Source organism: Leuciscus leuciscus (assembly GCF_965113295.1).
Source record: "Leuciscus leuciscus genome assembly, chromosome: 13".
In the NCBI taxonomy this organism is placed as follows: Eukaryota; Metazoa; Chordata; class Actinopteri; order Cypriniformes; family Leuciscidae; genus Leuciscus; species Leuciscus leuciscus.
In genome coordinates, this window is record NC_138737.1 from 8,790,404 (window position 1) to 8,817,025 (window position 26,622).

The 26,622-nt window shown below is 39.6% G+C and overlaps 1 protein-coding gene across 12 annotated transcripts in view; it reads left to right on the top strand.

Annotated features, from left to right (window-relative positions):
• cacna1ea (calcium channel, voltage-dependent, R type, alpha 1E subunit a) overlaps window positions 1-26,622 on the top strand; it is a 160,053-nt gene that overhangs the window by 68,695 nt on the left and 64,736 nt on the right. For all 12 annotated transcript variants that reach the window (XM_082188979.1, XM_082188981.1, XM_082188975.1 and 9 more), the window contains 2 exons: window positions 8,872-8,978; window positions 9,572-9,711. In XM_082188979.1, the coding sequence (XP_082045105.1) occupies window positions 8,872-8,978; window positions 9,572-9,711 (247 nt within the window). The remainder of the gene's footprint in view (window positions 1-8,871; window positions 8,979-9,571; window positions 9,712-26,622) is intronic.

Consider the following 26,622-nt stretch of genomic DNA (forward strand, 5'->3'; position numbering starts at 1 on the left):
GTGAACCACTCAGCCCGGATCTCAGAGACGGGACATCCTGGAGAGTATGACTCAGCATAGTGCTTTACAACCCTTGCCAGCGAGGGGAGTTTCTCTACTCGATCCATGGATCTACCCAGTGTTTGTGTTTCAAAACACTGAGGAGGCCTGTGAGGGCCTAAAGGGAGCTTACCTCCAAGAAGGCCTGGTAGGACCTCTAACCTGGCGACCACAACATGGGGGAGCTTGTATTCAATCACAATATGTGGGAGCTTACCTTCAGGAAGGCCGGTGAGGCCTCTGACCTGGCGACCACAGCATGTGGGAGCTCATATCAGGAAGGCCGGTGAGGCCTCTAACCTGGCGACCACAGCATGTGGGAGCTCCTATCAGGAAGGCCGGTGAGGCCTCTAACCTGGCGACCACAGCATGTGGGAGCTCCTATCAGGAAGGCCGGTGAGGCCTGTAACCTGGGGACCACAACCTGTGGGAGCTTATTTTCAGAAAGGGAATTAAGCGTACAGCGCACAACCCTTACCATAATAAGGATTATAGAAAGTACATGAAAGAAAGTGCATGTACTTAGCCATTCTGAATCCAAGAAGGCCTGATGAGGCCTGTAACCTGGCGACCACAGCATGTGGGAGCTCATACTCGGGAAGGCCGGTGAGGCCTGTAACACGGTGACCGCAGTGTGTGGGAGCTCATCAGAGTGTGGAAGTTAGCTAGAGAAAGGCGTCTGTCGTAATATACGTGACGACAGGACGCAATTAGAGTGGGACCCGAGGTGAAAAACCAGGGTCTGAGCCACATAGGAAGGGACCAAAGCGTACAGCGCATGACCCTTACCATAAAATGGATTTTAGAAAGTACACAGGACGTTAGTCGTGTGACTTACCATAAGCATGGGTCTAGGAAAAATAGATGAAGTAAAAGGTGCATGTACTTCATCACTCCATATTCAGGAAGGCCTAGTGAGGCCTATAACCTGACGACCACAGTAAGTGGGAGCTCATTCTCAGGAAGGCCCCTGAGGCCTGTGACCTGACGACCACAGACTGTGGGAGCTCGTATCCAGGAAGGCCGGTGAGGCCTGTAACCTGGGGACCACAACCTGTGGGAGCTTACTCTCAGAAAGGCCCTAGAACCGAAGTCTGGGCCACGTAAGAAAGGGAATTAAGCGTACAGCGCACAACCCTTACTATAAATATGGATTATAGAAAGTACATGAAAGAAAAGTGCATGTACTTGGCCATTCTGAATCCAAGAAGGCCTGATGAGGCCTGTAACCTGGCGACCACAGCATGTGGGAGCTCATACTCGGGAAGGCCGGAGAGGCCTGTAATGCGGTGACCACAGTGTGTGGGAGCTCATCAGAATGTGGAAGTTAGCTAGAGAAAGGCGTCTGTCGTAATATACGTGACGACAGGACGCATCTAGAGTGGGACCCGAGGTGAAAGACCAGGGTCTGAGCCACATAGGAAGGGACCGAAGCGTACAGCGCATGACCCTTACCATAAAAATGGATTTTAGAAAGTACACAGGACGTTAGTCGTGTGACTTACCATAAGCATGGGTCTAAGAAAAAATAGATGAAGTAAAAGGTGCATGTACTTCATCACTCTATATTCAGGAAGGCCTAGTGAGGCCTATAACCTGACGACCACAGTATGTGGGAGCTCATACTCAGGAAGGCCTGTGAGGCCTAAAACCTGGCGACCACAGTAAGTGGGAGCTCGTTTACAGGAAGGCCGGAGAGGCCTGTAACCTGACAGCCACACAATGTGGGGCTACCTTCAGAAAGGCCTAACAAGGCCTGTAACCACAGAATGTGGGAGATAGCTTAAAAGGGAGGCGTCTGTCGTAAAACAGTGACAACAAGACGCATTTAGAGTGGGACTCGAGGTGAAGAACCGGAGTCTGAGCCACGTAAAAAAGGGAATGAAGCAGAAGCGCATTACCCCTTACCATAAATATGGATTTTAGAAAGTAAACGAAACGAAAGTGCGTGTACTTATGCCAGTCCGAATCCAGGAAGGCCTGGTGAGGCCTCTAACCTGGCGACCACAATATGTGGGAGCTCATACTTAGGAAGGCCTGTGAGGCCTAAAACCTGGCGACCACAGTAAGTGGGAGCTCGTTTACAGGAAGGCCGGAGAGGCCTGTAACCTGGCAACCACAGCATGTGGGAACCCATGATCAGGAAGGCCAGATGAGGCCTATAACCTGATGGACACAATGCGTGGGAGCTCACATTCAGGAAGGCCTGATGAGGCCTGCAACCTGACATGTGGAAGCTCACAACCAGTGAGGCCTAAACCCTAGCAACCACAGTGCGTGGGAGTTCACATTCAGGAAGGCCTGGAGAGGCCTGTAACCTGACATGTGAAAACTCATAACCAGGAAGGCCTTTAGGAAGCCTGAAGCCTGGTGACCACTGAATGTGGGAGCTTAACACTCAGGAAGGCCTGTGAGGCCTGAAACCTGGCGACCACAGTATGTGGGAGCTCATACTCAGGAAGGCCTATGAGGCCTGAAACCTGGTGACCACAGTAAGTGGGAACTCACATTCAAGAAGGCCGGATGAGGCCTATAACCTGACATGAGGAAGCTCATAACTAGGAAGACCTGCGACCACGGTGTGTGGGAGCTCATACTCAGGAAGGCCGGGTGAGGCCTGTAACCTGGCGGCCACAGTATGTGGAAGCTCACATTCAGGAAGGCCAGGTGAGGCCTGTAACCTGATGACCACAGTATGTGGGAACTCACATTCAGCAAGGCCAGATGAGGCCTGTAACCTGATGACCACAGTATGTGGAAGCTCACATTCAGGAAGGCCGGTGAGGCCTGTAACCTGACATGTGGAAGCTCATAACCAGGAAGGTCTGGTGAGGCCTATACCCTGGCGACTACAGTATGTGGGAGCTCATATTCAACCACAGTATGTGGGAGCTCATACTCAGGAAGGCCTAGTGAGGCCTCTGACCTGATAACCACAGTATGTGGGCTCATATACAGGAAGGCCTGGTGAGGCCTCTGACCTGATAACCACAGAATGTGAGAGCTCATTCAACCACAGTATGTGGGAGCTCATATTCAGGAAGGCCTGGTGAGGCCTCTGACCTGATAACCACAGTATGTGGGAGCTCATACTCAGGAAGGCCTAGTGAGGCCTATGACCCGATAACCACAGTATGAGGGAGTTCATATTCAAGAAGGCCTGGTGAGGCCTATAACTTGATAACCACAGTATGTGGGAGCTCATTCAACCACAGTATGTGGGAGCTCATACTCAGGAAGGCCTAGTGAGGCCTATGACCTGATAACCACAATATGTGGGAGCTCATATTCAAGAAGGCCTGGTGAGGCCTATAACTTGATAACCACAGAATGTGGGAGCTCATATTCAACCACAGTATGTGGGAGCTCATATTCAGGAAGGCCTGGTGAGGCCTCTGACCTGATAACCACAGTATGTGGGAGCTCATACTCAGGAAGGCCTAGTGAGGCCTATGACCCGATAACCACAGTATGAGGGAGCTCATATTCAAGAAGGCCTGGTGAGGCCTATAACTTGATAACCACAATATGTGGGAGCTCATTCAACCACAGTATGTGGGAGCTCATATTCAGGAAGGCCTAGTGAGGCCTATGACCTGATAACCACAATATGTGGGAGCTCATATTCAAGAAGGCCTGGAGAGGCCTATAACTTGATAACCACAGTATGTGGGAGCTCATATTCAGGAAGGCCTAGTGAGGCCTATGACCTGATAACCATAATATGTGGGAGCTCATTCAACCATAGTATGTGGAAGCTCATATTCAGGAAGGCCTAGTGAGGCCTATAACCTGATAACCACATTACTCCTTGACAGTCAATTCCTGGGAGCTCACCTCAGGGAGGCCCAAGCGCTGTCCGGTTGCAAAATGGGGACTGTCTGGTCAAGGAGGCCTGATAAGACCTACTACCTGACCATCGAAGAAATCTTTAGATTTACTCTCTTACCCACAACATTTTGCCCCCGACTCTAAAAAAGGAGAAGTGGTCTGAAAAGAAACAGAAATATGTTAATTTCATATTTTACAAAAAGACCAGAATTACACCTGCTCTTTTTGTTCACTGCTCATTTTAATTCCTCAATTAAAATGCAGCCAAAAACACTGGATAACGCGATCTGGATGATAGGCTGAATTACTAAATATCTAACTTCTTAAAAGTCAGATAATATTCCATCATTTTAATTCATAGAATTAAATGCAGCCATAATCACCCGACAATACTGTTTTAACATGTATACGTTCTCGTAGTCTACACACTGCCTCGGCAAGCGCGAGAAACGAGCCGTTAAAATATATTTGGCTTTCATCCCTCGAGAAGAAAGTCAACAGGTGCGAGGTTGAAACATCCGACAGCGCACGGATTATTATTTTTTTCTCACGCGCGCCGAGATATTTCTTAATGAACACTCAGGAACTGACTGTGAACGCCTCGTACCCAAACAGTATTGTTTCACAGATCGCGCGCACCAAGGGGCTCAGATGCTGAACCCTCCTCCCTCGAGAAAAGGGTCCGACGAGAGCGGAGCATCTTTAAATGAAAAACGCTCACAGTTTGCACAAGAGGCTCTCTCGAGAGCCTCCCGCGCGCTTCAGCGATATTCTCAAAACAGACAAACAGTCCCTGAAGACGAAAAGATGTTGTCATGTGTGCAAGGCTCCCCTTTATACATCCAGGTCGCGCGTTAATCAATCAAGCTGATGATTCACGGGCTGTCGCCGGTCAACATGATTGACGTGAGTTGATATTTATTTCAGACACCTGTCACGCCTGAGGCGTTCCCCATAGCGTCATTCTGACGTAGTGTAGAGTTCCCTTTCGAAAGGGAACCAGAGTTCTTGCAAGAGCACACTTTGAATTTGCTCAGCGAGTCACTCCGGCATTGAGTAATGATGCTCATTAACTATGCCCTTGTAGCCGAGCTGCACCAATCACATCGGTGTATCTGATATAGGCGGGCCAGAGGCGAGCTAAACAGATGACGACAGCGCTAATGACAGCGCAATCACGACAGTGATTGGTCGTAGTGCTATCCAATTGCGTGCAGTGAGATTTTCAAATGCATGCTGGGTGCCGCCCCTCGAGTTGGGCGATTTTCATTACTCAATGCCAGACCCTTAATCTTTCAGATTAAGGGTCTGGATTTCCAGGCTAACCACATGCACAGCTATTATGAAATCTCTTCCATTAGAAATAAAATGTAGAAATAGAGTCAGAGAGTTTGGAAGAGAGAGAGAAAGTTTGCTCATAAAGTCACTAAAGTTAGATGTTTGTGAACAGCGATACCTGCGTGATCCTGTTGATGAACTATTCAGTACTATTCAACTTATTAAGAGCTGATCTAAAGAAAAATTTAGTATCATGTGTCATGGTGGATACAGTGAAAGGATGTTTGTGTAGTCAGTATTGATTGTACGAATGCATTCAGCAGCATGTAGAGAACACTGATGGCTCAGAGACCATATTAACTCTGAGTACTGACTTATGGCAGACAGGAGAGAGCCTGTTGCCACGGAGACCGCTCTCTCTCTCTCGCTGTCTCTCTACTGCTCTTTTAGATTGTAATGGCTGCAGTCTTTCTCTCTTTCTGTGACTCTCTGGCATTGTACCTTTTTTTAAATATTAAATCATGTAACCATGCATGCAGAGTGTGCGGACAAAATATATTTACATATAACATAAATACAGCCTATTTAGTATGGTGTTACTTTTTAAATTTTCCTCTGTGTATTTGTTTTATCACTAGTTTATTCTTCTCTATTTTCCATCTTAAATAACCTAAACATACTGTCCATTTTATAGAACACCAATACCAGAACATATGTTATTTTTACTGTTCAAAGCCAACATATTGACACTAGCATCATGCTACTGGAACTCAGCAAAGTCTGAGTTTAATTTAATTAACACAAACTGAGGGATAGAAAGGCACATAAGAGAGAGAGACTTCCCCAGAGGTCTGTCCTCCAACTGCCTGTTATATTTGTACTGAACTCTCTTTCTTATTTGTCTTAAGCAGATTTTGAGCTCTTTTATTTACTGTTTTTTTTAATCCCCACACACACTGGAAGAAATTGGCAGAGGCCACGTTTCAAAATCCAACATTTTTCTGTACACATGCAAATCAGTGGCTGGCTGTGAACTCACAACCACCAGGGGTCCTGAGAACATCTTGTAAACTTGAAGTTAAATAGCTGCTCTCTTTCATTTCATTGTATGACAACAGTCTTCATGCACTCTTTGGGCATGTAAGTTTGTGTGTTTGAGAAAGCATGTGCCAGCCTGCAATGTACTGCTGCAGTATACTGCCACATTTTACATCAGCAGCCTTGTACGCTGAACACACCAACACACACACACACACACACACACACACACACACACACACACACACACACACACATACACATACACACACACACACACACACACACACACACACACACACACACACACACACACACACACACACACACACACACACACACACACACACACATACACACACAAACACTGAAATACACTCCAGAGTTCCCACAATCATGAAAAACTTTTCAATTTTGTAATCAAGTCTTTGAAATTTCGATAGGAAGTACAGATTTTTCTAAAACTCACAAGCCATAGTGGTTCAGTCTGTCAGATTTGTGAGTGAATCATTCTTTTGAGTCATTTATTTTCAAATGACAAGTTGACAAACGGTAGCAAATTGGTCTGATTTTTATTTTACTTTTTTTTTATTAAATCTGAACTTACTGTGAAAGTAATGGGAATGCATTGGTTCTCATTGTGACTCCATTCAAACTTTGTTTGTTTTTTGAAGTGTTAAAAAAGTTTTATTTTTATTTTTTTTACATTTGTAAAAATAAATTTAAGATAATATTTTGAAAATCACCCATCTCAAAATGTAAGGTGTCATATTTTCAAGTTGAATTCTGGCCTTCTTCATAATGCATTATGATTCTTTATTTTTCTTGCATTAATTTACACTAAAACCATTTTTATATTCTTTTTCATATTTTCAAGAAATATAAATGTAGTTTCTATTCATATTCTTGTTGTAGCTCGTACCACTTATATTGTTAGTCAAGGTACACCATTTTTTTTATGCAATCATTTTCTGCCATCACTCTGACCCTTTAATTTCATTGGCCGTTGTGCGAATGAACCAGTAAGACTTGAGCAAATTAAATACTAGTGTTTTACAGTTTTTTTCAATTGCTAAACGACAGTGAGCACAACTGGAGCTACATGTGCAAAACTCTAACTACAGTCTGCACTACCAACAGTCACCTGAGCTAAACAGTTCACATCACCTGCAAAACTCACTCCAAGCAACACAACTCTTAACACATGGCTCAAAACAGGCTCAGTGCAGCCAACACTATACACAACCCTCACTGCGATAACACACACTGTCACACAGAACACACTGAGAGTAAAAACACTAGCATCAAACACCAATACAGAAAATACTAACTTTTCATCTTTACAGTTTGAACAATTTCAGTGACTTCATACAAAGTAATATTTTCTTCAAAGAAAAGAGTGACATTCTTTCACATGATTTATTTAAAGTTTTAGAACATAACAATTATTTAAGGTAAATGAAAATTAGCAGTTTGCTTCAATAGTCTGTAGTAATTTACGGAATTACAGTAATGAGAAAAAAAAAGGTAGAAACTAAAAGTACATACGAACATGTAATGTAATGTAATGTAATGTAATGTAATTCGAACAAATAATTGAGGGGCTAATCCTGCCTCTCTCTAGCATCAGGCAACAGGTTTTCAACATCACATCTAATGTTCTCTCTTGCCATGCACCTGGGGAAGAACCTTCTGGAGTGCCTTATCCATCCCTGGCAGTCGTGTCCTCACATCCGGCACGCATGGCTTCCAAAAGAGACATTTGGTCATGTGGGTGGTGACCAAACACTTTCCACCTCCACCCATACAGAAAAACAATATATTGAAATATATTTTACGTAAAGTGTCGAAAATATATGTGGCATATATTCCAAATACATTGAAATATATTTGCATTGTTGGTCACTTATATTTATCATTTTGAAATATATTCTGAAATATAACAAAAATATATGATGTTACAGTAAATGTGAAATATATTTACATATATTTAACTAAAATATATTTATTGGGCCAATTTCAAATATTTGCATATATTCCAAAAATATATTTCAAATATATTTATTTTGTGTATGGGAGCCTTTCAGCTGAAATTGCAGTCAGCAGTGTTTGAAAGGCACAAGGCTGAAATCTATTCTGTTTTGAATGTGTGGTTCACAGTTTTGACAGCAGTGTGTTAGCATTTGAACAAAGTGCTGTAAATCCACAGTGTTGTGCAGGTTGTGGTTAAAGTCATGGGATAAGTGTGTAGAGTTTTGAAAACTGTGTTCAAGCAATGAAAAACGAACTAGAGTTTGGTCCACATGAACTGCTGCTGTGCAGACTGTAGTTAGAGTTTTGCACATGTGACTCCAGTTGTGCCCACTGTCGTTTAGCAATCGAAAAAAACTGTAATAGTATTATTCATTGTTATGGTTTAAATGGCAAGTGATTTTTTTTTAAATACTTGTACAGATGGTACTCAACCAGAATATGTTTTTTACCGCCACAGGTACCACCGCGGTTACTGCGGGAAATGCATTTTTACTCTTGACTACTAGGTGGCTCTATAACCATAGTGCTGTTTAACTTGGCACAGTGAGCACAGCAACAGTGGGATGTTGTGTTAGTAAGAACACTAATGACCAAACATCAATAGTTGCAAGATGTCTTAAGTATGGACTATTCCTTAACCTTCCTCCTCAACTCCGTTTGAATACATGATCCTGGCCACCATTATCGCCAACTGCATCGTCCTGGCCTTGGAGCAGCACCTGCCTGGAGAGGACAAGACGCCCATGTCAAAGAGACTTGTGAGGACACACCTATCCATTTCCATATACTGCTCTCCTCATCTTCTATTTTTAGCTGATTTTCTGTTTTCATTTGAAAGAATTGAATATAGATTAATCATTTTGGCCTAGTTATCTACTTATAGATGTATTTCTAGTAATTTGTGTAACGAGAAAGATGTTATACTCTAAGAGACCACAGTTATACTCTAAATGTAGCTCTCTTGTGCTTTCATATTCTTTCCTTCCTCATATTCTTTGTTCTTGACAACTTTATTCAGACTGTAGTTTCCCCCATTGAATTGCTCACAAGCTAATTATTCCCATTCAAAGAGTATTTCCCTACTGTTTTACTTTAGTGACATATTTTAGAGAAGTCCTTGTTTAAATAGAGGCAAGTAGTGACACTCAGCTCACTAAACAAAACCTAAATTAAAACCAGGTTCTTAATAATTGCTGTTCTTGGAGATTAGTTGAACAGAACATTCTAGCTATGTGTCAAAATCTAATGTACACCCAACGTAGATGGCATTATTTTAGGCTGAGTTTGAGTTCTATGTTTTTTATGTAGGTAGTTTCTGTTGTCTCACACCTAATCCATTTTCTTTTCTCAGGAAAAAACAGAGCCCTACTTCATAGGAATGTTTTGCTTAGAAGCTGGAATAAAAGTCATTGCTTTGGGATTTGCATTCCACAAGGGTTCGTACCTGCGGAACGGCTGGAACGTGATGGACTTCATTGTCGTTCTGAGTGGGTGAGTGACAGGTGCTACTATCTTCTGAATGATGCTGAGTTTGCTGATTTAAAACTTTCCATGTCAGGGTCAAGCATCTTCATTTGTTTCAAATTTCATTGCATGGTTTTCATTCCAAATTTACTTGTAGATCAAGTTTTCTTCTCGTAAAATTAGTTTGAACCTTTTGATAGTTTTCCTGGATTTTGCACTGTAGATGTGTAGAGTGTGTCCTTGTGGGCAACTTTCTGCATTGGCGAGATGTTGCACAACATAAGGTTGTGGATTTGCTGAAATTCAATGGACTTTCACCTGATTTTATCTCAACAAACTCTGCTTGATTGAATCATCTGAGAGTGTTAACTTTCAGACCAGGCTGAGTGGAGAAAAGAACAGCACCTTGAAAACACTCCATCGCCAAGAACAGATATTGCGTTAGTGCTGTTAAAACAGCAGTGTCAAGAAGTGCTCTCCTCAAGGGAAAGGCTGCTGAAGTTTTCATTTGCAGAGTAAACCACAATTTAGAAGCTTGGATGAAGGGCAGAGGCCATTTTGCTTTGTACCGTAATATTTATCATCTGTTTTTCAGAGAAGGGAGCTATCTAAAAGAGAAAGTAGGGAGAGAGAGGGAAAGAAAAAGACAGACACACACATACACAGTGCAACGTAACGATACATATGAAATATTAATCACTGTCATAGTGTTAAAGTACAAAGGGAGATGGGCTTCTTAGAGAATTTCACATGATTCCAGTTTGCATTCATTATTGATGAGCCCTGGATCTTTGTCTGGTTTAAGAGAGGAAGAAAACGCGAGAAAGACTTTAACCTCTCAACCCCTTATTTCTCATTAACTCGTTAGTTGTTTACTGACACCTGACATGCACACAGTAATAACACCACAGACAAACACCCTTAAATATATCTGTGATGTGTAAGTCATGACAAATTTGTCATTTTAGAGACAGCACAGGAGCAGTGTTGAGGTCTCGTAATCATAAGGTTCAAAAGGGCAGATGACGTGTAATTAATTTGATGACTGAGAGATCAGTTGTCTGTGTGTTAATGTTTCATTACATTCAGACTGTAAGCTGCAATGCAATTTTTTTCCATGTTGATTAAGTTGCTCAGCTGCTGAATAGTGGTCCAGAAAACACTTATTTACAGATAGAATCATGTTAAAAGTGTTTTAACTATAAATTCTAATGTTTATATAATAATATAATGATTTATTTCTTAATGTCAATGTTGTGTTGTACAACTGGATGTGTCTATATGTGCGTGTGATCAGACTCTCTGGCATCTTGGTTAGATTTCCATGCTGGCACCACCCACATAATTATCTGGTAATCTTTAAATTATGATGTCAGAGTTGAAATCATGTGAATGTTGAATGTCATGTTACTATACTTAAACTGTGTGCAAGGTGTTGCCCGTTAGCTGGATGATTACTAGAGTTCAAAACATAATTTTTCTAATGGAACAAGGGTGTAAAGTCAGTAGTATCTTGCTAATGTGTGTAGAGGGGATGTAGGCAGTCAGTTTTTCAAGTTTTCTCTGTTCCTTTCACTTGCACTTATCCTGTGTTGCTCCGTCTAGATGAGATGGTGAGGCAGTATTTCATCAAAGCCTTGCACCCTCATTAGGAGTTGAGTGAAGATTATAAGATCTGGTGGTATCAGATGAGTCATCATCGCTCATTAGATTTTAATGAAGTCAGTTGCACAGAGAACAAGGAGAAAGAATAGAAAATGAATGATAGAGAGGAAACAGGAAGAGGATGGAAAGCTCATCAAACATGTGACATCATTGTTACTACATAATTTTTTTTATTCAAACTTGACTTGAACATACATTTTATTACTGGTAACGGCAGTTATTATATTTAATTGATTAATTTCAAGACATTATTTAGGTTAATTGTTAGTTGTTTTTGTGGAATACTTGCAAGAGTGGCATGCCAAGTAATTGACTAAAAGTAGTGCACAATGCTTTTGTCTTTCTAAATGGGACTTTATGGCTACTTTCACACTGTTTGTTTTTGAGATTGACAAACGCATTTACTTACAGGTGTAAGTCTCGAAATATCCCCTTTACACAGCGAGCAACTTACAGTAGCCAGCAGCCATATCACCCTGTAGCCCAAGACTGGTTGCCCACTGAAGCTAAGCAGGGCTGAGCCTGGTTAGTACCTGGATGGGAGACCTCCTGAGAAAACCAGTTTGCTTCTGGAAGAGGTGTTAGTGAGGCCAGCAGGGGGTGCTCACCCTGTGGTCTGTGTGTGTCCTAACGCCCCAGTATAGTGATGAGGACACTTTACTGTCAAAGAGCACCGTCTTTCGGATGAGACGTTAAACCGAGGTCCTGACTCTCTGTAGTCATTAAAAATCCCAAATTTGCCCCTTGGTCTCTGTCCATCATAGCCTCCTAATCATCCCCATATACTGATTGGCTTCATCACTCTGTCTCCTCTCCACCAGTAAGCTGGTGTGTGGTGGGCGTTCTGGTGCAATATGGCTGCCGTCACATCATCCAGGTGGATGCTGCACATTGGTGGTGGTTGAGGAGATTCCCCCCTACCATATGTAAAGCGCTTTGAGTACCCAGAAAAGCGCTATATAAATGTAACAAATTATTATTATTTATTATTATTACAGTAGCATCTCGAATACTGTCTGTATGAACATGCAATGGAAGTCAAACCCATATTCACTGACCAGTAACCTTAGTGACAGTGACCAAAGTAATCAACACAGCGCAGGCTTTCCCGAGAATCCGGTTGTGAGTCCTGAAAATGTACAGGTGTGAATTTGTTTATAGAATGCGGTTGTCACTCCTGTAAATAACTGAACTGTGTGTGAACGTAACCATATTAAGGACTTAAATACAGGATTGACAGCCGTATTCTGTTGCTGTGTGAATGTGGCCATTTTATCCATCAGGGGCTGTATTACAGAAACATCTCAACTTAGAATCTTATCCTATCAGTTTAGAATGACAGGGTCTTGCCCCGACAGTCTTGTCTGTCTTGTTTCTGTTCAATGTTTCTTTAGTTTGTCTTGTGTCTGAGCGCATGGCTCTCCCTCTGTTTGTGTTGGCCACGTGCTCCTCTTGTCCAGCCTCGTCATTTCCAGTTACCACGCCCCCTTGTCAAAATTTTTTATTTGCTTGAGTGTGTTCATCTGTTCCTCATGTGCTCTGCTCCCTTTATTTGGGCCCTATGATTTCCACAATGCGGAAAACTTGGACGGAATCGCAGAATCCAGTCATAAAAAACGGAATTTACTGTATAATGCGGAATTTCATGGAATTTGTAAAAATGTATGATGAATAAATAAAAAGCAGTTCAGTACACTTAAATCAAATCACGATATAGACTAGTGTCTGTGGATATTGAACCACAAAAAGACTCTTTAAATATGAATCCTGGATGTTCTGCGTGTCTCTGTGTGAATGAATGGCTCAGATACACGGTTTAATTTACCACACACACACACTGAAACACCCGTGACGCTTGCAGTGTTTTCAGCTTCTGCCGCTTCACTGAACACATAAACACATAAACACATGAACTTCATCTCCAGAGCCGCTCTGAGAGTCACTTCATCAGCATTTTGCCGTTTCATTTGACAAATATTATCGTCATATCATAAATACACAGAAACTCAAAGGTCTTCATGGCAACCTGTCAAAATAAAAGTTCGGTTTAACTTGAAATTTTGACAGAAATATATTACTGTAGTACAGTAGAATTTAGCTACATCTCAATGTAATAAAACAAAAATAATAAACTTTTACTAAAACTTTATTTTTGTAAATAAAAGTTTAATTTCTTACGATTAAGAGACTAATTAATTAATTCATTCATTCATTCATTCATTCATTCATTCATTCATTCGTTCTTTTTATTTATAAAGCACTTTTAAACACAGCCCCATGTTGACCAAAGTGCTGTACATAAAGTTAAAATAATGTAAACAAAATAAACAAGATTTATTTATTTGATAAAAAAAAAAAACTTTTTAATGTTTTATGCCTTAATTTGATTTCCAGAAAAATAAAAATACACAACACAGAATTTCTGGAAAAAATAAAAACTTTTCTTAGAAATGAATTTTTTAATTACAATTTTATTAAAATGAATAAATTGTTGTTTTTATGAATTCATAAAAACTTTATTTGATTTTTCTCTTGTCTTAGTTGTCAGTTTTTTTAACTTTTTTTTCTCTTGTTGTCTTGGCCTGCTGAGTCTTGTCTCCATCATTGTTCTCATACTATGTACTGCATAGCACTAACATGCGCTGCTAAGTCATGCACCGTGAGACCAGGAACATGTCTCAAAGTAAATAGGTTTGCATATTGGCTGGTTCATACTAACGCTTTGTTGACACCAAATTCATGTGTCATTTCCAGTGTCACTGCATTCACAGTTATCAGTTCACGTGGGTGTGTTTTTGTGCTAGTTATCATTCCTCTGCTCTTGACTGAGTCTTAGCAGCGTTGTGCACAGGAAGTACAGATTAGCGCAGTATGGTGGCATCGTGCAGAAGTCTGATTGTATAGTCACTGTGAGTAGGTGGATAAATGGGTTGCCAGTCCTTCCTTAAAGCCTATTATCGGCTGGCTTAGGACTCCAGTCATTTAAATGCAAATGGTGTCTTTGCAATCTTGAGCCTCCTAACAAGTAAACATCCAGCACCCAGAATCTTGGGGAATGAGAGGACCTCATCCCTAATGACATTAATAAGCACTGGTGTCTACTAGTCACCCGCCCCCTCTTTAAGCTGTGGGCATGTGGCATGGTGTACTCCCCTCGCGCTCTGTCTGTGCCTCTGCGGCTCTGCCAAACACATAGAGCTCTCTCAGAGACCCTGATAAGCATCCTTCAGATCCACCAACATCACTCTGCACTGCCAATTTTAAGAAAACATGCATGCGCGACAGTAAACATGATTTTCTTTGGATGGTGAAAATGGTAGAATTCCTCTGGTACATTACTTGAGACCTTAGAAGTGACAGCAAAGATCAGTATAGAATACGGGCTCTCTCTTTTTTTAAACATTAAAACATATTTAACCCTTACAGACCCAAGTATTGATATTGCTTGTATTGTTTTCCCACCTTTTTGTGGAATTGTGACTTTTATGCTTATTTTGTTCCTAAGAGATTTTTTAGAAGTGTTGCAAAATGTATCTCTATAAACGTGTTTCCAGTAAGCTAGAAGATTGAAACTTGCAGTAAGTACTGTATGTTTGTGTTAGACCAGTTCATTTCTACTCATTTGGAGTAGTTTACAGTAATTCACCGTAACATACAATAACATTCAAATTACAATAACATTACAATTCCTTGTTCACCATGACCTGACTATGGAAACATTAAGAACAATTATATGGATTTGGACTAAGATTGTAAAAAATACGGGGTTAAAAACTTTGACTGTAGTAGGCAGTTACCAATGTTGTGTAAATTTGGCTTCTTGTTGGAAGATTCAAATTGTAAATAATTTCCTGCCAAACTAGATGCTGTGATACATTTTTAAATGGAAGCTCCTGTTATATATCATTTTAACTCAAAGGGCCAAAGTTTGGCTGGTTAGCATAGCATTAGCCCCTGCTGGCTGGATACTGTAACTACAGCATCTGGTTCTAAAAAACATCTTTCTCTATTGACTGCTATTCAAAATTCACTTTGTATTTTGAATTGCAGAATCTGCTAAATGTTATAAATAAATGTAGATTGTTCTGTTGTTTAAAGATATTTTTTATTTAGTTATGCATTACAGAAGCTACATAATATTTGCATGTTTCCCAGAATACAAAATAATAAACAATTTAAAGATACATTAAAAAAATTAAGAATCAAGCATATGTAACTTTTGAACGGTTTAATTTGTGGAAATTCAATGAAACAGATTATTCAGGTCAGTACTAAATAAGAAACAAAATGCAATTCTTAAAATCCCTCTTTTGGCTAGCATGCCATGCTTTTCTGGATTCCATCAACATTTCCACCATCGTTGTTCCGTTGACCCCATGTTCAATATGCACTTCCATCTGTTATAATTAAATTACAATGGCAGAATCAGTGTCGGAAAAACACACTAAGCTCCAATTAATGCTAGGTTATCATGCATGGTGACAGGTAGCAAATATAAACACACATCCTAATGAGATTGTGTGCCTGGCCTGCTTCACATAAACCCAGCGGTAGCCTAATTATCATAAACAGCTGTTGATTAATTGATTGGTCAGTTTTAATCTGTGCTCCCCATCTCCCCACGGTTGTTTGCTCTAAAGAAACCATGCTGTGAGCCTGCAATCATTTCTACTCTTGGCAAACAGGCAGAAGCATATAGGCTCCTGACAGGAGTTATAAGTTTGTCTGCCGGGAGCACGTCGCACCGCGGAGGTGTCCGCGCTCTGACAGGACAGACAGCTGTCATCTGTGCATTGCCCCCATTGTTCTAGCAGGGCTTTACACCCACGCTATTTTTAAGAAGCGCTAGGCTCCAAGGGACAATGCTGTAATGGAGAGAGCTGGGTGACGAGAGAGCAGGAAAAAAGAGCCTGCCTTAGTTTTACCTCAGCTCACCTGTCACAGGCTTGCTAGAGGAAACCCAGCTGATATATTCATAATGAGGAGCATACAGAAGACAACATCAGCTGGACTATAGATAACACTAGTTTGCACATGGGGAGAAATATGGGCTGCATCCCTTTTGCCATATTTCTATTACACACTAAAAGTATGTACTTCACTGTTGATAGGAAGGTACATACTTTTAAAAATGTGGTGAGAGAAAGTTAAAATGTTAATAAAAAAATCTGTATATTTAATGCATGTTAAATTAAGCAAGCTTATCAGTTATTGATAAGAATGTTTGAGGAGTATCTATTGACCTTTATGAATGAAAGGCTTGTTTTAATATCTTCCCGCTCTACTGACATTTGTTACGACATCCACTTCAAACATTACAATGCTCATGATAACTTTCGTTAACTATCAAATAAGTAAATCCACTTCACTAGCTAATTACTCTTGCCATAGAAATATACAGAGCCACCACAAAAACACAAGTTTAAACACAAAATTGTAAAGATGGCTGTGAGCTTGTGTCTCTGGCGCATAAGGTCTATACAGGGCTGCCTTGCAATCTGGGGGCCTGTATCATGCTATTTTCAAAGTATTAGGATTTAGGACGCACTAATCCATTTCTTGCATTTACCATGTATGACCATGTATGAGAACAAGCATGTATGCTGGTGTGCATGCACATGAGCCTGTGTGCTTCATGTGCACACATTGTGTGTTAATTATAGCGCCTGTCTGCTAGCTGCTCCTTTACTGAGCCACGTGTCTAGCACAATACAGCTTCTTCTGGATAATGCATTCACATACTCTATCATTACCTCAGCTGCTGATGTAAGAACAGCAGGCTTGATTCTTGACTATGTGATGCAGAAGCTCAGTGAGCAGGAACAGTGTCATGTCACCCTGAACTTGTGCTTGTAAAGAGCTGTCAAGAAGCTGTTGTTTCTAAAAAAACATTTCTATTTTCTATGTTATCGAACACTTTTGTAGCATTTACATTTTTTAGAATCCACTTATAATATCAGTCAAAGATTTTTTGCAGCAAAAAAAGGTGTGTGTGTGTGAACATTTAATTGATTCATTTTTTATTTTTTATTTTAAAACCATATTCCACCAGAACACTGTATTTCACATTGTCTTCTACAGGCCGGGTCAATAAAAAATAAAAAAGAAGTGCACTGGGCAGTCATATGTTAATGTGCCCATGGTTCTAATACAAATGTGACAATTTATGACCCATTTTTTGCACTTAGTTTCTGTAAATGCTATCGGTGGACGTAAAGCGTTGAGTGAACATTAGAGAATGACTTAGCCTAGTAGAGTGTTGAGTGAACATTAGAGTATGTCTGCACTGTGCAACACATTTTATTAAGTTAAAAAGAGCAAGAAAAGTCTGATTTGCCATGAAATTAAAATATGTGGAAATATACTGCACTTGTATATTTTGAAACAATCTTAAAACAATCTAAATTGACTGATTGCAATCAGACAATGACCAATCTAATATCTATCATACAGCAGCCTTTTCTAATGAGGCTCTTTGCCTGATATAGTGCATTACTGTAAATGTGCATTACAACGTCTAGCTTCATAAAATCCTCTCCACTGCCTGTTTTGTGTCAGTAATTTGTCCACAACTGGTGTTTATATGGTTGATCTTTAAGGACTGCAGGCACACAGCTGTCATTCAAATGCTGGACCAATCAGCTGTCAGCTTGATTGATGTATGTGGACAAGGTGGAGGAGAGCTCACCTCCTGCGGCTTTCTTTTGATGTATTTTAAAGTTCTATATGGCGCTACAGGATTCTATATGCTGATATAGGCTACTCTACTTCATGATCGGATTAGAATTAATACTGTACAATTAAACTCCTTAAACTCAAATTTTTTTTTTCACAATCACACACAGTAATTTTCAGTTGTGAAACTCAAATGGTCGTACTCTACAGCCCTGAATTACACTGTGACACAAAACAATCTGCACTGTAATGTGATGCTAAATTTTTTAAAAAGATATGCTAATTTGAGCAGGCCACTGTAATCTGAATATGAATAATATTTAAATAGAGTGAATAAATACCTGCTTTAGGTAGCGATGAGCTGTGAAAACAGGGATAAGGTCAGAGATTTGTTGTTGGGAACCTTCATATACAGTGTTTATTAAGTGGGCTACTATTAAATAAGGTATAAGCTTGTGTAAAAAGATCAAATTTAATGGAATGGATTGAGATCTGCGGTATTTTTCCAACAAAAAATTTACATGCACCTGTTTTATTGAATATATATCAGAAAAACAAATCACTTGTAAAGCCTTTTTATTAATCAATAGGAAAGTGAAGATGTTGGACACCTTTTTATTTCATAAAAAAAAAAAAGAATGAATGGTGTTGATTTGATTTTCACTTGCTCGTATTTTCAAAGCAAAAGCTAACTTGACAGTTTGACATCTCTTCATGATCAGTTTGCTGAATGATGATCATATGGTCAAGTGTTTGGAGAGCACACTGGCGGAGTGTGTGCTTCAGAGAGATGCAGTTGAAGTTGGTTGGTGATATTCAGGGGTGGACTGGCCATCTGGCAGACAGGGCAATTTCCTGCTGGGCTGATGTGCTTTTTGGGCCGATACATCTCTTTATTTTTTTGTCCGAATGGCCCTTAAAACTCGTACATCGGCGGCCCATTCTTTTTGTTTTGTTTTGTTTTGCTTCATTGACGGCGCTGGGATCTTTGTGATTTGATGCATTGGTCAAAAAAAGTCAGCGTAGGATTTTTTTTTCAGACAGACCAGCCTATGAAACACATAGATCAGCGACCCATTGGTTCTTTACTTAATTGACACTGGACTGGCTCATCTTTAAACACCTCCCCCTTTGGGCTCTGAGCGAGCGTTCAGTGTCAGTGTGCATCTGTCAAAATAGTCAGTGAGAGATTAAGAAACGGAAAGGAGGCGCAGAGAAATCTGTCTCTGATACATTGTCTTATTGAAATTGAGAACATTATTTTGTTAACCTCCATTAATCAACATTAACATTGGGTCAGCTTGCAGTATTCTTGTTTTGTTCATTATTTATTATTGGCTGTAGGTTGAATAGTATAGAGACATCCACACGACTTTATTTGTTTATTTATTTAACAACTTTTTGTCCATTTCATATATGGTATTGTTATGCCAGTGCAGCTTATAGCTTGTTTTAGGATTCATCTCTGTGGAGTATACAGTTTAATAGTATTAATAAATGTCAATTTTTGGAAGTATTTAATATGTTAACTCTCACTCATACCTGCTTACTTATTACATTTAGTGGTTTTAAGGAGTAGGAGTTTGTATACTGTACATATTCAAGGGCACGCAAAGATGGGTGGTATTTATGATCATATGTAGTGGGCCAGTCTGGGCCAAAATGCCAGGGCAGATTTTTATTTATTTATTTTTTACCTAGTCCAGCCCTGGTGATATTTTAAATAGGCTTGTTTCAGCAGTGTTGGCTGGTTTAACAGCTGTAATACTACAACTCCAGGATGAAATAGATTGATATATTTTTTTATATCAATATCCTTTTTATATATATATGTAGCCGAGTTTGTCATCATAGTGGTTCCCATTTGCTAATTTGGCTTGGTTGCTTTCATACCAGTTGTTTATAGTTGGCATTTCATAGAAAGGGAACATAAATGTTGCCAAGGTGTCTTGATGAGCTAGACAGCATATGACAGTGATAGTGATCATATAATATGAAGTGAAGAAATAACTTTAAATATACAGTAGTGCCCTACTGTAGTTCTGCACTATAGTTTAGTGAGCTGTCAGCTCCACACTCTCTTTTTCTTTCTTCCTTTCTCTTTTTCTTATGCTCACTGTCCTACACTTTAGCAATAAAACAGAAAAGAGCAGGCCATAACAGTCTCTAAAAACTAAGAAATACACCATTGTGTGAATTTGCCCTTTGGGAGTGTTAGAAGTGCTGTTTTCAGTAATATAAGCATTTGTTGAGACCAGTGGGTGGTCTCTTCTGACTTAACCAGAACCTCCGGTTTTATTCTTGCTGCAACGACTCCCATCTGTCCAACATAGATAGTAAAAAGATTACATGATCTGTGGTCTATGGCCACAAGATGAACTGATTGTCTGTTGAGACCTTTTAAAAAAACAGACTGGGATCAATGTTTTGTAGCGCAGGTCTGATTCATTTTAAGGGAATCGGTTCATTTGGACAGTTACTGTAACTAACATTGAATCAGTTCAAAAAACAAAGTAATCACTCAAACCAGGGCCGTATAGGCATAGCATAGGCTAAGCCCAACGAAACATCTGCCTTGCCCACCCAATCAAAATTTAGGCACAGATAATATAATTTTTTTTACGATTTGTGCATTTAGTATAAACAATCTGATGCAAGCTGTGTGTTGAGAAGTTTGATGAAGGGCTGTAGAATGCCCCAACCCATCAAAAAATAACACCAGAAATGTTTTTTCTTTTATTAGCTGAAAGTCTGTTTAATGGAAAAGCAGAGGCTGACGATCACACAAGTGAAACTGGCAGAAATATGTGCGTGCTATTAAGGTGCGTATAACGGGGAGTTTAAAAAATATCATAAATATTTAATTGTAAACATGAATATGCATTTTTATAGCCCTGACTGATTTTGAAGTGTCATTTGGCTGCCACTGAAATGGGCCATACCATGAGCAGTTGAAATGCGCAAGAAAACCTAGCTAATTTAAGAACGTGCATTTATTGCATGAACGGAGCAAGAACATAATGTAAGTGTATAAAATGTATATGCATAGTTCAGTTAAAACCTTGCTCTCTTTGGCTTGCTGTTAAACTGAATGTACGTGGGAAATTGTGCTTAAATAACACTGAAATAAGAATGCGCTGCCTATCTTTCGATCACTTGTGGGCCATTCACACAGAACGCGTTTTGCGGTTAAAAACCGAGAAGCATTGAGTGCCGCATTTTTAGAACCCCACGTCATGCACGAGACGCGAGCGCAACTGTAAAACACGTTCGGCTAGCGCGTTTACATTGAAAAACAATGGAAAAACATGTTTTTTATTAAGCCATGTATTGTATGTATTTTTTTGGTAAAACTAATGAGCTCTGTGTATTGCTCATAAGATGACAATCTTTGATGGTTCCCATGTTTGATAACTAACAGACTGACATTGTGTCTTTTTCCAATTCCTTTTTCTTTCAAGGAAGTTCAAAACTGGATAAGTTACATATAGAGAGCTAAATGAAGGAATTAACTTATAAAATTGATGCAAGAACTTTTCAGTTTTCAGGCTAATCTCAGCTCTCTATTTTAAATCATTCGGCTACACAAGTTTCTTCATGATGAGGACCTGTTCTGGGGCCTGTAATTTCTCCTTCACTGGCTTGGCACACAGACAGGATGGGTAATAACTGGATGGGACACTCTGTGTCAGTCAAAAAATTATCTCTGTCTGGTAAAGTGAGCATTGTAATGTGGTCAACAAACCTGGAGCTACTTCTATCATAGTCGTGTAATTCTAAAAATGTAATCAACACATTTGGATCAACCTATCACAATCAGGAATTTGACATTTCTGTTGTAAACATGCATTTATGAAACCATTCATACTACAGTCCGCAAGATTTTAATAATAGTAACAATTATTTGTTCACACCAAGGTTTTAAATTATATTCACTGTAATCAACAGGAAAGACTATCAGGGGCAGTTCTGATTGGGCCTGGGGTTGCTATGGTGAGAATAGGGGTGTGTCATATAGCCAGATGGAGGGAGAATTTCCCCTGCTGCTGTGTGAACCTCCAGTGATGGTAGAGGAAGCATTTGAACCTCAGATGATGAGCTAACTGATACACATTAAAGTCAGTGTGGGGTAGTTATAGGGGCTATGGGGATATTCATAATATTTCATAACATTCATATTCATATTTTATTTATATTGTATTCAGAAATATTTTAAAACACTGTTCTATTTGTTAACATTAGTTAATGCATTAACTAACAATAAACAAGACATTTTCTATAGTATTTATTAATCTTTCGAAGCAAGATTTTTCACACCCTCACTTTTTACCAACACTAGTGTGAGGGTGGATCAGATCAGGTCCTGTTGTAATCCTCACACAGGAGGTACATGTTCAGACCCTGCTCACTAGCAGCTGAACTCTAGTGATGCAACAACTAAATAAAAAAACATTTTACAATAAGGTTTCATAATTGTTGAACTAACATGATCTAACAATGTAACAGTACAGTAAGAGTGTACTACACTTTACAATAATGGTTTCATTCGTTAACATCAGTTAATGTATTAACTAACATGAACTAACCATGAGCAATACATTTGTGAATGTATTTGTTAATCTGTGTTAACGTTAGTTAAAGGGCACCTATTATGACCCTTTTCACAAGATGTAAAATAAGTCTCTGATGTCCCCAGAGTATGTATGTGAAGTTTTAGCTCAAAATACCCAACAGATATTTTTTTACAGCATGTTTAAATTTTCATTTTTGGGGGCTCAGAAAAACGCGCTGTTTTAGTGTGTATCCCTTTAAATGCAAATTAACTGCTGCTGCCGGCCCAGGGGGCGGAGCCTCACGAGCTTGCGCTTCAGTCAGGACAATCTCATCTGATAATATCAAAACAGAAACTCTCAGTAGCGTGTTCATTTTGACTCGGAGTCGGACAATAATGCCCACAGCGCCAGAGAATATATACTGTATGGAGATTAAACAGGTATAGTTTAGCTTAATTATGGTTATAACTTATTTGTCATCTGCTTTTATCCACTATTAATACAAGCCTGCTGTAGTAGACCTCGTCCGAATGATGACCAAAATATACTGATGAGTTCAATGAAGTTTATTGTACATCACACAAAAGATGAAGCGTTAGTTTTACTCCAGATAATCACTGTAAGAACAGCTAAATAAACACAGTATAAGATGTGAGCATTTAAGTCTTATCCATAAACTCTCTCTCTCTCCCTTTCATTATCATGGAACATACACAGCGAAGTACACAAAACACTCGTTACAACTAACAGCAAACAAATATATACACACCTTTTCAGTCTGTGCTTAATAAACTGGTACACTGTAAATCCGTAAAACTATTCGATGAGCTGTCATAAAGTGCGCGCTCTCACTTTCATTTCTGCCGTGGTCAGTAACGTTAGTCCTGTTGCTCCGGAGAGTGTAATCTGGATCACAAACAGTACAGATCCATCCTCGAGTAAGAACGAGAGTAAATGACGACTGATATGTTCATTCTGACATCCAACAACAAAACACTTCAATCGCTTAGGAGACATTCTTGTCTACAGCTGCTCAAGCGTCGAACAATGGCGGACTGTGTCCAGCTCACTCAGGGCGAGTCTATGCTCAAACTGCAGTGTCACTCAACAGTCGTGGGAGGGGCCTGCGCAATTCTACTTCACATTGCGCTGAATCTGAGAACAGCTCATTCTGAGACAGTGCTTATGATTTATTGAGATTGTAAAAAACCCACTGGGTGGATTTTTATCCTTCTAGGGTGGTTTTGCTCACAAACTTATGTTCAAACACCATGTAAAAGTGAATTTTGCATAATAGGTGCCCTTTAATAAAAATACAGCTGTTCATTGTTTGTTAATGTTATTTGACAGTGCATTGTATTAGTTATTAGTTATTATTATTTCATGTTAACTAATAGTCTGGCTATCACCAGACCAAGCTCAATCTTTTAAGATTGAACATTAGTCTGGGGAGTCCGCTCTGTATTTTCTACTGGACAAGAGGCGTAATCAACGGGCATAGTTCAAATTACTCTGTACACAGTTGGATAGTCCTTCAACCAATCAGACCAACGATCCGGGTGATGTACTTTGCAGCGAAAACTTCAGGCAGTAAACGTGTCAACAAACGTGTTGGTTTGTAGCATTGATCAGCGGTTTGCAGAAGCAGCAATGGCATCGAGCAATTTTTGCAGGTTGTGCAAAAAAACCCATGAAAGTGAGTGGTATTTACACCCACTTGAGTGATTTGTTTGCTAAACTAAAGAAGCCATTGAGCATCGCCGAGAGGTTAAAAGGAATTGGATTGGATTAAACCCGCCAATAGCGCGCCAGGTCGGGCTGGGTTTACCCAGTCTAGTTAATTAATGTAGTTAAAGGGTAACTCAACCCCTGGTCAGAGCCTAACTCCACTCACTGGCAATATTTGAAAAATGCTGGAAAAGAGGGCAGAGACCTGCGGAGGATAGAGGGGACGAACCGAGGGCGGGGCTGAGCGGGCTGACACTACACCTACTGTACTAAATACAGATAAAGCTAATGCTAAAAATCAACGCTAACTTGAAGCTATCCTAACTGATGCAATACTATGCTACTAACTAACTATGCTTCTAACAATACTACACTAACAACTATGCTAATTAACTACCTAGGCTACACAAAATAATCCAAATAACTATATGAATGCTACGCTATCCTGATCGTTTTCAATACTCGCAATTCCAACTCCTGACTCGTTACAGTGGTTTTGACGGAACAAGATGTTTTTATACCAGGGGCTGAGCCTATGCCAAGGGTGTGGTGAGCTTGTACCAAGGGCGTGGGGAGCTGGTGCCTGCTTACATCACACAGCACCACAACTTCCAATAGGAAAATTCAACTGCAGTAGCCACCGTTTAACCTGAAGAAGGCAGCACTCGGATGTTTTTACACCATATATAGTAGAATTAGAACACTTTATACCCAAATGTCAAAAAATTTACTTGAATCAATGAACAGCACTAATAAAGCCCAAGTCTTACACATCATTAATAAAAAAAATGTTTTACTAATGAAACCTTTTTGTAAAGTGTTACCAAAAATACTGTTCATTTTTAGTTATGTTAGCTGAGTTCCATTAAATAATTTTAACATATACAACATTTGATTTTAACAATGTATTAGTTAATGCTGCACTCTAAAAAACTGTTTTCAAATATTTTTTCACAAAACAGTTTTTTTGTTTTCAACCCAAGGGCTTGGTAAATATACAGTAGGTCAGAAGATGTTGGGTTAATTTTACCCAGCAAATTGGGTTGTTTATTTAACCTAATTGATTTGGGTTGATTTAATAATAATAATGGGTTGATTTAAACCATCATATTGGGTTGATGCATTTTTTACTATAGTACTAGCTTTTTTTTCTTAACTTTTTTACTTCATACATGAATTAATGTTTACAGATTAACTTAAATCCTCTAAACTTAATAAAAAAAAATGTTTTAATCCACACAATAATTCCTTTATTTTTTTATCCTATTTTACAGTATAGCATATTTTATATTTTGAATACATATTGTATACATTTAAGCTCGTTTAACAAATATTAGAAGTAAATATTAAACATTTAGAAGTAATTTAAGTGTAATTGACCAGTCTCTGTTGTCCCGTTTCCACCGTAACAGCGCTGGATCTCGTGCCGGCACTTGCATTATGTTTAGCGGGGGAAATTCAAACTTCAGACCACCACCCTGCGTTTCACTCGTAGCCGTCCAGAACCTGTCTATAAACAATCATTGTACAGTTCTGAGAACATATTTTAACTTTCTAAGCATTTATATTCTGTATCTTTTTTTAATAAAATCCAAAAATTTTATGCTAGGCATCAGGCGTTTCCATCACGCGAAAAGATCGACACGACACTTGTTTAGGTGACTCACATGTATGTTGCTTTGCATAAAATTTAAACTAGCCTATATACAGAAACCAATTTATAGATACAAAAAATGGACACAAACCTGTATTTTACTTTATTAAGACACGCACCAATTTGACGGAGCTGCACTGCTCTCTCCTGAAGAGGTCGGAAAAAGCCCGCAATCAATAACTCAACCCCTGGGATGTTACATCTGACCCATGATCTGGGTTACACAAAAACTACCCAAACATAAAAAAAATTTAAAAAGTGTGACATTAACATAAACTAAGATTAATAAATTTAGAAGTCATTAGCTGCGTTTACATGGACACTTATAATCGGATTGACGGCTCAATCGGACTAAAAAACCTTCATGTAAACACCTTAACCGATCCGATTGAGCTCAATCCGAATTAAATTTCGATCGGATTGAAAGGGGTGGTTTATCCCTTTTGTAATCCGATCGAGAGAACATGTAAACACTTGATCGGATTGAAAACCGAAACTGAAAGGACTGCTCATGTGCAATGATGTTAAATAGCGTAATGACGTATGACGCGCGGAACGAGCTGTTCTTCCTGTTGAATAAAGCAGGGTTCGAAATGAGGGGGGTCTGGGGGGGTCCCGGGGGGTCCCGGACCCTCCATAAGTCATTAGGGACTCCCCATAAGA